A 14,874-nucleotide genomic window follows, 5' to 3' on the forward strand; every position below is an offset into this window, starting at 1 on the left:
ACTGGCATCTGGGTGTTGAGTCATCTCTCCAGCTGCAAGTACAGTTTACTTTTAAAAATCTCATTTAAGTACAGTGCACTTGCCTACATGCAAACCAACTTTTTCTGCCTAATTGAATCAGAAACTCCATAGTATGTATTCAGTTGTCAGATACCTAACATCAAGCAAGGTGCCACCTCATGGTATCTTCCTATTTACTTCTCATTATCTTATTCTAAAACAACAACAACAACAGCAACAAAACACCAAAATTCTGAGCCCTCTTCTGTTGCTAATCTTGGGTCAGTGGCTCTCTTTCCACTAGTAGTGGAATCATCTGAGGAGCATTTAGACAAGGCTGCCAGCACTAAAGAGACTGCTACTTAGAAGCCATCTAGTACTTCAACAGCAAGTACCTGGCCACCCAGAGCTACCTGGCTAGACACCGACTACAAAACCAAAATACCACCACTACCACCACACAACACAAGCACACAAAACAAACAAACCCAACACTGCAATTAAGACCAAATAAATACAAATTGCTCAGATGAACCTCAGCATTAGTTTTTTTGAAAGTGTGTGTGTGTGTAAAAATGTGTTCAGGGGAGTATATGTGGTACATATGCACATATGCATGCTGGTGTGTGTGTCCATGTTTATACAGAGAAGCCAGAAAAGGTCAACAGGGTCTCTCACTAAACCTGGAGCCATGCTAGTGGCCAGCAAACTCCAGTGACCCTCCTGTCTCTGTCACAGCACTGGAGTTAGTGATGACTGTACTGCCATGCATAGATTTTGACATGGACACTGGTGATTCCAATTCAGGTCCTCATACTTGTGCAGTTATCTCCTCAACCCCAGCATTAGTATTTTTTTTTAAATTATTCAGTGTTTCCAATGTAAATCCAAGAAGAAAATCACACTCTCCCTTGACCAGAAATTATACATACATTCAAAATCACACAGCATTAGGTCAGCAAGTTGGTTCAGCTGGTAAAGCACTTGTACTCAAGCCTGAGTTTGATCCTCAGAACCGTGTGGAACATCTACAGGCTTCTTCAGTGCCAGCACTCCTCCTGTCAGACGGGAGATGGAGACAGAGAAAACCACCAGAAAGCTCATGGGCCACCAAGCCTAGAGGTGGCAGCACAGGAAAAACCACAAAGACCCCACATCAACAAGGATATCCAACTCCTGAAAGTTATCTGTTGACTTCCACATGTGCACACACACTCACTTGCAAAATACAGAAGCAGAGGCAAAGCAGGGCAGGCATAAGTTTTAGGGTGTGGCTGGCTGGGGCCAGTTGGGACTTAACCTCTGATCACTGTTGCTTTATAATAAAGAGCTTACCGTGTCATTCATTTTCTCTCTCTTCAAAAATCTTGATTTAAACATATTGGCAACTAGAGCAAAATTAATGATGAAACCACCTCATGTACAAAGTAAAACATCTGTGGGCAAGATTCGATGCTGGCCTGTTGGTTTGAAACCTCTACAATGACTAATTTCACCCATACACTTCAACTTAAACCTAAAAATGTATGTCTCCAGTTCTATGCTTTTCCCCTCCATGTGTTCTGAACTGTCAAGTGCTTACATGACATGTTTAAATGAAAGTTTAGCATCCCAATGAGAATGATGACTTATGTCCACCTCAAAACTATCCTTTTGATGACCTCTATTTCAGGTAACAACTCCACTATTCACAGTTTTGGGCAAACTAGTGCTCTGGAATTCATCCTAGGATGGTTCCTTTTTAACCCTTAACATCTGTGCCATTATCTTCTAAATGAGTGGTTCTCAATGTCCTAATGCTGTGACTCTTTAAATACAGTTCCTCGTGTTGTGGTGACTCCCAATCACAAAATTATTCCATTGCTATTTCATACTGTAATTTTGCTACTATTATTAATAGTAATCTAAATATCTGCTATGCAAGATATCTGATATGAAGTCCCAGGGGGTCTTGACCTACAGGTTGAGAACTGTTGTTCTAAATCCTATCAACCATGACTCTTAAATACATTTCATACATACATGTATTTCTTTCTAGCTCTATTGCTATCATCCCAGTCCCAGTTATCATCTTTTAATGTCTTAGCTACCTTGTCCAAATCATTTTTTCCATATGATGATCTTTCACAAACATATTTGGTCCAGTAATCTTATTTCTATCAATTTACCCCACAAGTATACTCATACACATATGAACTGGCATATTTACAGTGCTCTTTATAATAAACTGAAAACATTTACATGCTCATCAATAGGAGAACATATACATCAAAATGGATAAATTCCCAAGGGACTATTAAAATAACAGAGCACAGTGGGTTACCATTTGTGTAAACAGGATGCCTATCCAAAAAAAAAAAAAAAAAACAGTTCAGAATGGTAAACAAAACTATTACCACTGTCTATCTATTCAGAGGCATAGAGGAAATAGTGGCTGAACAGAAGATACTGTGATATAATGGACCTGGAGAAGGGCCCAACACTGTTGGTTTAAGTCCCTGCATGAGTCTAGAGGTCGGCTGGACTGAGAAATCAATCAGTAACAGAGAGCTTCCACCTACTTCCCTACTCGTTTTATATCATTCTGCCCCTAACTCTTCAAGTTCCAGCCATACTAGAAGCTTCTGGGTCCCCAAGAAAGAACTATTCTTTTAGGATTCACAGTTCTTCCTTCTGTGTAGAATACTGTCCCCCAAGCTTTACTTAGCAAGTCCATACTTATCCTCTGAGTCCATCGCAAATGTTACTTCCCCCAAAGAAACATTCCTCAGTTTCCAGACTAGGTCAAGATGAACATTTTAGGTACTCAGGGAAACCTGTACTTCGTCTTTCAGAATTTAACACAGCTGTAATGAGATAACTGTATAATTACACGTTTACACCAGTTACCTCTTTAGACTACACAGACCAGAAATGCAGATATTATACCAGTTGCTTTTATCTTTGTCTTCCTAGACCTAACCTGCCATCCAGTTGGCAAAGTAGGCTGCCACATATAAAATGAGCGACTTCTCTTGCCCTAAGGTTAGGAAAGCAGACAAAGTCAACACGTCAGCAAACAAGGGCAATGCAGTCCCGGGATTAAGGACAGTCATTTTACTGCGATTAAACAGTCAGTTTACAATAGTAGTTTTCAACTATGGAAAACATGGCCCTTTCCGGGGGGATACCTAGCAATGTCTAGAGCAGTGGTTCTCAACTTGGGGGCCGAATGACCCTTTCAAAGGGGTTACCTAAGAACACCAGAAAACACAGATATTACGATTCACAACAGTTGCAAAATTAGTTATGAAGCCGCAAAGAAATAATTTTATGGGGTCACCACAGCATGAGGAACCATATTAAACTGACGCAACATTGGGAAGGTTGAGAACCACTGGTCTAGAAGCGCTTCTGATTGTCATTAAGTATATGTGTAGTACTATACTACTAGCTAGGATTCTGTCAGGAACGTGGCTAACCATCCTCTATTGCACAGGCTAGCCCTCCATAACAAAGTATTATCTGATGTAAAATGTCAATAGTACCATGGATGAGAAACCCTGATAGGCAATACTTAAAAGTCAATCCTACTCTTGCTCTGGCGGTGTGTATCTGTGTGTGTGGTGTTTGTTGTTACTTTTGTTGTGTGGGGGTGGGGGTGGTGACTGAAAGGACTGTCAAGAAGAGTGTCAGAGTTGAAAAGCTTGAGTTACTTGTTGAAAGCTGACAAAGGCCAGATCACTCTGAACTATCCTGATCAGAACTGAGTCGCTGAGTTTATCACCTTCAAATATCCTGTACTCCATAATTGCCCAACCCCTTTATTCTCTTCCTGCTCAGGCAAAACTTCCTTTCTCTCAGGATACTTGGTTTCGCTGAACCTCACCGCCAGATGAATTCAGACCAAGATAAAGTCAGACAGCCCCTTCGCTATGTAGAATGCTAAGCACAGTGACAGTTACAATGTGCAAATCTTATGCATGGAAGTAAAGCAGTAACTGTTTACTCTTCAGGCTGTCAGTGTATAAAGCTATCACTGAATCCAATAACAACACTGGTCCCGGTAAAGACTTCTCCAAAGGCTTTCTATTAAAACAAACAAACAAAACGCACCAAAACTTTGTATTCCTGATCTGAGCTTCCAGATTGCATAAAAGATCCAAGGTCCCCTCTCCCCCAGTATTTCATGACATAAGTCTGTCAGAAATGACCAGAGAGCCTTTTGAATGCAATAAACGTAAACAAATCGCGTGCAAATCAGAAGCCATCTGTAGATTTTTTTTAATTAAAAAAAAAAAGCTTTCAGTAATGGAGACCAGTGAAGGAAATTGAGATAATTTTTAACGGCGCCAAGGAAAAAGCCCTGTGTTTTACTACAACACGAGTCTGCTGCCTGCTTAGCTGGACGCCCATGCTCTGACCTAGTATGGCAATTTTTAGGGTCCCTGGGCTTGATGCTCTGTTTACAAGAAACTGAGGCCAGACACTAAAGAAGAACAAAGAAAAATGCCTGGCACCAAAGAGGCGGGGGACGTTTTGTACATAAATGAAGATCCGAGGAGGAACTCTTCTTAGATTTTGAAAGGCACTACAAAGCATTCCCTTCGCTAGCGTGTCAACGCATTTATTCTGTGTTTGCAAACTATCTTCTACAAAGAAAATGTCTTATAATTTACAAACAGTAATCTGTCTCCCCCACCACCACCCCTCCTCATTTGCAGAGCATCGAGAGGGATAAAATTTCTTTAGGCTTTATCAGAGTGGGAGGAATGGAAATAATGTGAGCACTAAACAGTTCCGAGGCAACATCAACTCCAAGCCCGGCCAGCTGGTTTCCATCGAGCGGTCCCCAAGGAGAACGCCCCTCCAAGGCGTGGGCCGGGCCGGCGCGACCGTGGGAGCCGCCGAGGCCCTCGCAGCTCAGCCACTCGGCCGCCCTCTACCTTTGTTTCAGGTGCCCCTGTTCCCCGAGTGGCTGAGATCCCGCCCGCAGCCCCGAATAGGTGACACATCCTTCTTTGGCCAAGTCTGGCCGAGGTCGGGCAGGGGGCGGGGAAGGAAAATAAAGCCTGCGCGCCGAACGACGTGACTCTCAGTTCTTCCAGAACCTTGGCATTTGCTGCCTTGCCAAGCTTTCCTGTTAACGAGTTCCCGGGCCGGGCGTCCCGCGAGGTGGGAGGCGCCGGTCACCCTGTCCCCCGGCCTGCTCGGCGGGACACTCGGGCCAGCGCTCTCCTCCGCCGCCGGCCCCGGGAGTCCTCCGGCGAGCCTGCGCTCCACCCGGAGTCCCCGCACCGCGCGCGGCCCCTGCGGCCAGGCCAGTCCCCGCCCCCGGCCCCGCCCGCCCCGGCCTCCGCGCGCCGCCCCTCGGCCTCGCCAGCCCGCCGCGGGCCGGGGGCGCAGACGGAGAGCTGGCCTACCGCCCCGCGTCCGTGCACCTACCTCAGTGCCCGCCGCTCCTCTTCCCGCGGCTGCCTCCCCTCTCAAGCGACGCGCCACACACCGCCCCGGCTTCCCGCAGCGCGGGGTCTGGGCCGCTTTCGCCGCGCGTGAGGAGCCCAGGCCTGAGTGCGCCCCGCCCAGCCGCCCAGCCACCCGCCAGCGCCTCGGCCCCGCCCACCGGCCCCGCCCACCCGGCGGGCCCGCCCACCTGGCCGCGCCTGGTCCCCCTGCGAAAGGGGACCCTGAGGGGCGCCAGGAGAGCCGCGGCGGCGGTAGCCACCACTGTGCACTGCTTTGTATAACGGAGACGGCGAGTCGTCCTGTTTGGCGAAGGAGTTTCATGCTAAAAGTATGCGTTTTATGATGGCCATCATTGTTTTTATTGCCCTTTTTACTGTCCTCTTCGTTAACTGTCTACCCTTCTGGGCGTTTGTGTGAGCCAGACTACCGTCTACACTCCTCGCGGTGGCTCGCACCTGCACGTCCTTTTTCGCTCAGCCCAAACTGTGTGAGTTTTGAAAAAAAGAGTTTGTATTTATTTTTTTTTAAAACGTATTGTTAAATAGAATTTAAAAATTGCTAAAATAAACAAAACTACATAAAACAAATGCACAACTTAATGGGATTGTTCCGAAACATTTGCAATCTTGGTTTCTGAACCTTTGACCCTAGCTAAAATAACAAACAAGGTTCGCCTTTGCTAAAACGGGGAAATAAATGCATGGCTGGACTAGGGACATAGCTCAGTTTGTGTAGTGCCTACCACCACATAAAATCACATAAACTGTGAGAGTTGACACAAGCCTGTAATTCCAGCTCTACAGAGGTAGAGGAGGCAAGAGAACCAGAAGTTCAAAGTCATCCTTTGCTATATTGCTAGTTTGAAGCCAACTTGGTCTACATGAGTATCGCAGCTCAATGACAAAAATAATGGACGTTCAATTCTGAATTGGAAAGTCAATCATCATAGAAGAATATAGATAACAAAAACAAGTGGGTCGGTCAGGAGAACGAGCAGTGTGAGTGACATGCAGGGAGAGATGAAGAATCAGATGTAGGAAGAGCCAAGAACAGGACAGCTGTGAGGACAGGCTCTGGGTACATGGCTTGTCCCTTTGTTTCTGTCGACAGCTCTTAGCATGGCACCAGTAAGTGTCTTATGTGTACATGTGAATACATCCATTATACATTTATGTATAGATGGTGCATCTACACCAGCATGTATAGTGTTTCACCTTCTGTAGCTATGTGTAAGCTTGATTACAAGAAGTATTTTTTATTTTTAAAAGAAAAATGTATGTAAAATTTCCCCAAACAGGCTTTATTTCCTGAGCCATTTCACCAGGTTAGTCTTTCCAGTAGCTAAAATATGGTCTATGGTACCTTGGAAGAAAAAGAATACAAATCATTCATTACACACCCAACTTTATGCCTTCCCATTTGAAAAGGCCTTCCACACTGAATGTCTCTCCTCTGAGTCAGAGCAGTCCTGTGAGGAAGGCAGAGCAAGACACAGAGGTGGCAAAGGTCACAGAACAGTTCCTGATAGTAAGGACAGAAAGTACACCGTGACTCACAAAAGGACTTCAACACCTCCCTCCCAGCTTCTACCTTAGGACTCCAGCAGGGCATTCACCTTTCGCTTCCACAGGGTCTCAGTGGAACGTGAAGGACACAGTTCCTCCTGGGCCTGGAGGCGCAGGCCTGCGATTCTGGGTCAGAGGCATAGGAACAGGAAGGAGTTCAAGGCTGGCCATGGCTCCTAGCACATTGGAGGCCAGCCTGGGCTACCTGAGAATCTGTCTCAATAAATAGGAACGTAGATAAATAAAACTCCCATTCCAGAAAAGGACCCAACTCATGCCTGGAAATTTGGTTCAATACAATGGAACCAGTTCCTCTGTCATGGGTATTGTCAACTCCCCACAAATTACTGGGCCCCAGACTCTTTGGAAGGTGTCTGGATAAGAAAGAACATACAGTTTTGCTTATGGTCAAGAAATGGAGAAATTTGAGAACAAATGAGTAATTTGTTATGATATTAGAGGAATTGTCTTGAACACAATTCCATTGGGGTAGAGAGAGAGAGAGAGAGAGAGAGAGAGAGAGAGAGAGAGAAGTAAATATTTTCTCATGCAAGAGGGTATCTGAACAATTTTATGATGAAAAATATCCAGGAGGAATAGTGATAAATATCAAATATTTTTCTTGCAAATAAAATAAAAAATTCTGATGCAGAAAGAACAAGAAACATTGTGCACCTCCTACTCAGATTAACAATTACTATTCCACGGCTAATTTTTTCCATCTTTACATTCCTCTTTGTTTTCCTGGGTTATTTGGAAGAAAATCATAATCAGAGTATTATTTGACCTGTAAATATTTCATGATGATCATTAAGTAATAAGACCTATATTAAAGGAATATTATAAAGTTATTCTGGTATATGACATAGCATTCGAATTTTCCATGAATGTCTTATGAGTTATTTTAAAATGAAGGACCCAAGCAAAGTCCTCACAATGCATTTGGCTTTGCTATCTCTTTCTCTACATTAAAAAATTTTTAGTTATGTGCTGACTTATCAGTGCTGGGTATTGAACCTAGGGCCTTGTGCTTGCTGAGCAAGCACTCTCGCACGGGACCAAATTCCCAGCCCCAGCGTTTGGCTAATCTCTTAAATCTTTTTCATTCCTTGCATGTTACGATTTATTTTAATTATTTGAAAAGTATGTGTAGATGTATATGTCTGGTTGTGAGAATGGGCATGTGGATGCAAGAGCCCAAAGAGTCCAGAAGAGGGAATCAAATTCCCCTAAAGAGGAGTTCCAGGCAGTTGTGAGCATCCAATGAGGGCCTGAGGGACCAAACTCAGGTTCTTTACAAGAGCAGTATCCACTCTTAATCTTTTTGCCATCCCCCCAGCTCTTCTCTTTGCACTTTACATGCTGTTAAGGAGATGGGTACTTTGTGGAGTTTTCCATGTTCCACATTTGTGTAATGTGGTGTTTTGTAACATGAATTTCTAATTGGTCTTAATAATAAAAACCCACAGTCAGATAGATATAGGGGTTAATGCTGAAGATCAGAGAAGCAAAGTGGCCAGCCACTGGAGAGTTCTTACCTCTACCAATGCTCAGACCAAAGGGGCGATCTTGTCCTCTGACTGTATCTCCAGACTGTATCTGTTGCCATCATACCTCAGACTGCCCTGAGCTCCTCTCTCCTCCTGCCTTATGTTCCTCTCTCTGCCCAGCCATATCACTCCTGTCTCCACCTCCCCAGTGCTGGGATTAAAGGAGCAGGATCCCAAGTGCTGGAATCACCCTTGTGTGAGTTCTGCTTCTGTTTTAGACAGATTCACTTTCCTGTAGCCCAGGATAGCTTTGAACTAATAGAGATCCCTCTGCCTCTGTCTCCCTAGTGCTGAGATCAGACATGCGTCCTACCACTCTCTAGCCTGTAGTGGCTTGCCTCTGTACTCTGATTTTCAGGCAAGCTTTATTTTTTTTTAAACACAAACAAAATATCACTGGAATGTTTACCATATGCCTTTATCCCCTTTGTTTTCCATGCACTGCTAGAGAAAGAGGCTTGATGTTACAGGAAAACATAATCTATAATGAGAAAATCAAAGCATATAAAAACTGTCATAGATATCAGAATTAGCAGACAAAGGCATGAAATCAGTTGCTTTATATTCAAAATGTTCAAAAAATTGGAGTCAAAGGAGACATAACAAAGACCCAAAATGTACTTTTATAGATGAAGACTATAATGTTTTAGATAAAAATATGCTGACTCAGTACCGGATGTGCCAGTGCACACCTGTAATTTTAATTGCCTCCCAGATAGAAACTGGAGTATTGTGAGTTCTAGGCTAGGATGAGCTACATAGCAAAAGGTCACAAAAAGAAAAAGTTGGGCATGGTGACGCATCCCTGCTATCTATCCCAGTAATCAGGAGGCAGAGGTGGAACAATTACTGTGAGTTCAAGGCCATTTTAGGCTACTTAGTAAGCTCTAGGCCAGTCTAAGCTACATGGTAAGACCCTACTTTAAAATAATTGAGTTGGACTAATGGAAAATTAAATATTGCTAAACACAAAAGATTTGTGAACTTCAAGTCATATCACTAGAAATTGTCTAAAATGAAACATTCAAAGAAAATGAAAAGAACATTAGTAATATGTGAGACAACTATAAATCACTGGCCATGTCTAGATAGAGGAGTCCTTAAGGGGAGAGGTATGAGAACAAAAATATGTTAGAATAGATAATAGTCATGGCTTCCTAATGGGATGAAAATTATGTACATGTATGATGTGGGAGTCCCCTATGTGTGCTGAGATTACCATTAGTGAATAAAGAAACTGCCTTGGCCTGTTGATAGGGCAGAACTTAGTTGGGCAGGGAAAACTAGACTGAATGCTGGGAGAAGGAGGGTAGAGAGAGGGAAGCCACAGAACCTCCACCAGAGATGGATGCTGGAACTTTAGCTAGTAAGCCACTGCCATGTGGCCATACACAGATTAATGGAGATGGGCTAAATTAAGATATAAGAGTTAGCCAATAAGAAGCTAGAGCTAATGGGCCAAGCAGTGATTTAATTAATACAGTTCCTGTGTGATTATTTTAGTTCTGGGCTGCCAGGATGAACAAGCAGAGAGCAGCTGGGAACCAACAAGTGGCCTTCTCCTACACGCGTATAAAAACTTGGTATCTTCTGGGGTTTTGTTTCGAGATCCATCTCTAAAATTTATTTATGTTCAAATCGTATTTAATAAGTGCCATAGCAGTTTTTTGGGGAATGTCTCAGCATCAAAACTTCTCTCTTGGCAAAGAGAGTACACCACTCACAAAAGCAGAAGAACAAGCAGTTATAATACTTTCCTATAACTGTGGACATCCTTTGGTATCCTTTAAATCATACCTAGTTAGTTATAATAGCTATTTTAATGTAGCCACTATATAAATAGTTGCTATGCTATATTATTTAGCAAATAGATAATGGGGAAAGTGTGATTATAGTCAGTATCTTAGTTACTGTTCTATTGCTGTGAAGAGACTCCAATGGAGTAGGCAGAAACCAGAAACCTCTGCAGGTCTGGGAATGAGTCTGGGACCTCAGAGGGAGTAGGCCTGAGCCAGGTCCTGTGCGGGTCTGGGTACACCAGAGTCTGGGACCTTCAAGGGAGAAGATCAGAGCCAGAGACCTTTACAGGACCTACCCCAAACCAGGGATCTCCACAGGGGAAGATCCAGACTAGGCACATTTACAGAAACAGGTCTGAGCTGGAAACCTACACCAGAGCAGGCCTGAGACAGCCAACTCCACAGGAGTGGAGGGGAGTAGAATGCTGAGCAATTTCCAGGAGCATGGAGTAACCAACAGGATAACTAGAACTGTGGCACTGACTGTACCATGAAAAACAACCATCTGAGCCTTGGATCCCCTGGCATCTAGAAGATTAATCACCAGAGTCACAGACAGCCCCAACCACATCAATTAGAGGAAAAGATGAGTAGACAAGGTAAGAACACACACAAAACCACAAAGAGTAACACGACACCAGTAAAATCTAGAGACTCTACAACAGCAAGACTTGAACAACCAAATACAGATGAAGCAGAAGAAAATGACCTAAAAAATAACTTTAGGAGAATGTTTGAGACTCTTAGAGAGGAAATGAGAAATTCCCTCAAAGAAATGGAGGAAAAGACAAACAAAAAATTGAAAGACATCAGCAAATCCCTTAAAGAAAACCGAGAAAAAGCAATCAAACATATGAAATAAACTATTCAAGACTTGAAAACTAAAATAGAGACAATAAACAAAACACAAGCAGGGGAAATTACAGAAACAAAAATCATGAGAAAATGATCAGGAACCACAAATGCAAACATAAACAGCAGAATACAAGAGATAGAAGAGAGAATCTTAAACGCTGAAGATACAATACAGGAAATAGTCTCATCAGCCAAAGAAAATCTAACAAAAGCTTAACACAAAATATCCAGGAAATATGGGACACCATGAAAAGACCAAACCTAAGAATAACAGGTATAGAAGAAGGAGAAGTTCAACTCAAAAGCACAGAGAATATATTTAATAAAATCTTAGAAGAAAATTTTCCATACTAAAGAAAGATATGCTGATGAAGATGTAAGAAGCATACAGAACACCAAATAGACTAGATAAAAAAGTCCCCTCACCACATAGTAATTAAATCACTAAACATTCAGAATAAAGAAAGAATATTAAGAGCTGCAAAGGAAAAAGGTCAAGTAACATATAAAGGCAGATCTATCAGAATTACACCTGACTTCTCAGTGGAGACAATGAAAGCCAGAAGGTCGTGGTCAAGCATTATGAAGACATTAATAGACTAAGGATGCCATCCCAGACTACTATAGCTAGCAAAACTTTTAATCACCATAGAAGGACAAAACAAGATATTCCATGACAAAACTAGATTTAACCAACATCTAGCCACGAACCTCCTACACAAAGTTCTAGAAGGAAAACTCCAACCCAAGAAAGTTGGCTACATCAACAAAAACACAGACAATCTTACAGCAGCAAATCTCAAAGAAGGGAAAAAACACACAAATTAACATCACCAACAATGAAAACTAAATTAACAGGAGATAGCAATCACTGGTCATTAATATCCCTTAATATAAATGAATTCAACTCACCTATAAAAAGACACAGAATAACAGTTTGATACTAAGCAGAATCCATCTTTCTGTTGCATACAAGAAACACATCTCAACCTCAAAGACAGACATTGCCTCAGAGTAAAGGGTTGGGGAAAAAAATTCCAGTCAAATGGACCTAAGAAACAAGCTAGTGTAGCTATCCTAATATCTAACAAAATAGACTTTAAACTAAAATCAATCAAAAGAGACAAAGAAGGACATTTCTTATTTGTCACAGGAAAAAAATCCATGAAGAGGAAATCTCAATACTGAACATCTATGTCCCAAATACAAGCCTAGGACCAGATGGTTTTAGCTCAGAATTGTACAAGATTTTCAAAGAAGAATTAATACCAATACTCCTCAAATTATTCCATACAATAAAAACAGAAGGAACATTGATTGCTAAACTCTTTTTATAAGGCTATAATTACCCTGATACACTAACCACATAAAGACATTATTAAGAAAGAGAATTACATACCAATCTCACTCATGAACATTGATGCAAAAATACTCAATAAAAAACTGGCAAATCAAATCCAAGAACACATCAGAAAAATCATCCACCATGATCAAGTCTGCTTCTTTCCAGAGATGCTGGGATGGTTCAACATACAAAAATCTGTTAAAGTAATCCACCATATAAACAAACTGAAAAATAAAAACCATATGATCATCTCATAAAAAGCTTTTGACAAAATACAACATCTCTTCATGATAAAGGTCTTGGAGAGAGCAGGGATACAAGGAACATACCTAAACATAATAAAGGCAACAGCCAGCATCAAACTAAATGGAAACTCACAGCCATCTCACTGAAATCAGGAACAAGACAAGGTTGTCAACTCTCTCCATATCTATTCAATACAGTACTTGAGGTCCTAGCTAGAGCACTAAAAAAACAAAAGGAGATCTGTAGTAATAAGAGCGGCGGGACTGCGTCCCCAGCACCCTGGCCGCCAGCTAGCTTATGCCCCGAAATAACAACACACAAATTGTATTCTTTTAAACACTGCTTGGCCCATGAACTCTAGTCCTTACAGGCTAATTCTCATATCCCGATCAACCCATCTTTAATAATCTGTGTGGCATCAGTCTTACCGGGAAGATTCTAGCCTACGTCCATCCTGGGTCGGAGTTCATTGCCTCTGCCTCAGAGAGCAGAGCTATTTCGTCTGCCCGGGAGAGGGGAGCATGGCATCTCTGAGCTCACTTCCTCTTCCTCCCAGCATTCTGTTCTGTTTACTCCTCCCACCTATGTTTTAACCTATCAGGGCCAAGCAGTTTCTTTATTGCTTAACCAATGAAATCAACAGATTGATATATGACACTCCCACATCAGAGATCGAGGGGATACAAAACAAACAGAAAAGAAGTCAAAGTGTCACTGTTTGCTGATGATATGACAGTTTACATAAGCGACCCCAAAAATTCTACCAAGGAACTTCTACAACTCATAAACACTTTCAGTAATGTAGCAGGATACAAGATTAACTAAAAAGAATCTCCTCCTGTACACAAATGCTAAATGAACTGAGAAAGAAATCAGAGAAACATCACCCTTCACAATAACCCCAAATAGCATAAAATGTCTCGTAATTACTCTAACCAAACAAGTGGAAGACTTTTAGGACAAGAACTTTAAATCTTTGAAGAAAGAAATTGAAGAAGACACCAGAAAGTGGAAAGATCTTCCATGCTCTTGGGTAGGTAGAATTAACATAGTAAAAGTGGCAATCTTACCAAAAGCCATCTACAGATTCAATGCAATGCTCATCAAATCCCAGCAAGATTCTTTACAGACCTCAAAAGAACAGCACTCAACTTGTTTATGTTGTGGACTATTCCTTTAACCGTGTAAACGCGTGTTAGTTTGTTTCTGCTGAATTTGTTTACTTATGAAAAAAATATGGTGCTGTTTCACCATGCCTGCCTAAATCACCTGATTTATCTAATAAATAGCTGAATGTTCAATAGCTAGGCACAAGAGGAATGGGCGGAGCTGGCGGGTGGTGAGAAGAAGGAGGAGAAAGCTAGGCTCGAGACGAGCAAGGAGAAAAAGAGAGGAGAGAACAGAATGAGGGAGAATCAGAGGGACCTGCTCAGGGCAAGTGCTGGTCAGAAACTGGAGGAAGCAGGAAAGTCAGACAATCAGAAGGAAAGACAAAAAGGCCGGAGGCAAAAGGTAGATAAAGAGAAACAGGTTAATTTAAGTTAAAAGAGCTAGCCAGATATGAGCCTAAGCTAAGTCAAGCATTCATAACTAATACAAATTCTCCGTGTCATGATTTGGGAGCTGATTGGTGGCCCTAAAAGGAAAAGCCTGCTGAATATAAAGATATTATCCATTCCAAGCTATAGAAATGGCTGTGGTGGACTGAGAGGCTGGAAGCTCTGACCTGGGAGGAGCTCTCCGCCCGAAAATCTCTCAACTGGAAACTAGAGAACAACGGCTTTGGCAGTTTCGCCAGGAGATTCTGCTGTACACTATTAGTTGAATTACTGTATCTATCTGCTACTTGCTCTTTGTTTTTTTCACTTTTGTTTGCAACGTGCAGAATGCATTCACTAGATTCAAACTGAAAATATAGCTTTTATAGATTATTTTCTGTACAGTAAATTCCTTCCTCATTTTGGGCTAAGGTATCAGCTACTCTGTAACTTAAGTCAGAACACTTTTATTAACCAAAACCAAAACAGCAACAACAACAACAAAAACAGACTACATTTGGAAGAGCTGGG

At 42.1% G+C, this 14,874-nt stretch overlaps 1 protein-coding gene across 2 annotated transcripts in view; it reads right to left on the minus strand.

Annotated features, from left to right (window-relative positions):
• The window catches only part of Ppp2r3a (protein phosphatase 2 regulatory subunit B''alpha), a 140,710-nt gene extending 134,895 nt beyond the window's left edge, over window positions 1-5,815 (minus strand). The window contains exon 1 of one of the 2 annotated variants that reach the window (XM_050139379.1): window positions 5,425-5,815. In XM_050139379.1, coding sequence (XP_049995336.1) covers window positions 5,425-5,766 — 342 coding nt within the window. In that variant the 5' untranslated portion in view covers window positions 5,767-5,815. The remainder of the gene's footprint in view (window positions 1-5,424) is intronic. The other variant, XM_050139378.1, reaches the window with a different exon arrangement.
• Window positions 5,816-14,874: the final 9,059 nt, after the last annotated feature.

The sequence above is a fragment of the Alexandromys fortis genome, unplaced genomic scaffold (assembly GCF_014885135.2).
Source record: "Alexandromys fortis isolate MF-2015 unplaced genomic scaffold, M_Fortis_MF-2015_v1.1 scaffold_36, whole genome shotgun sequence".
NCBI classification, from domain to species: Eukaryota; Metazoa; Chordata; class Mammalia; order Rodentia; family Cricetidae; genus Alexandromys; species Alexandromys fortis.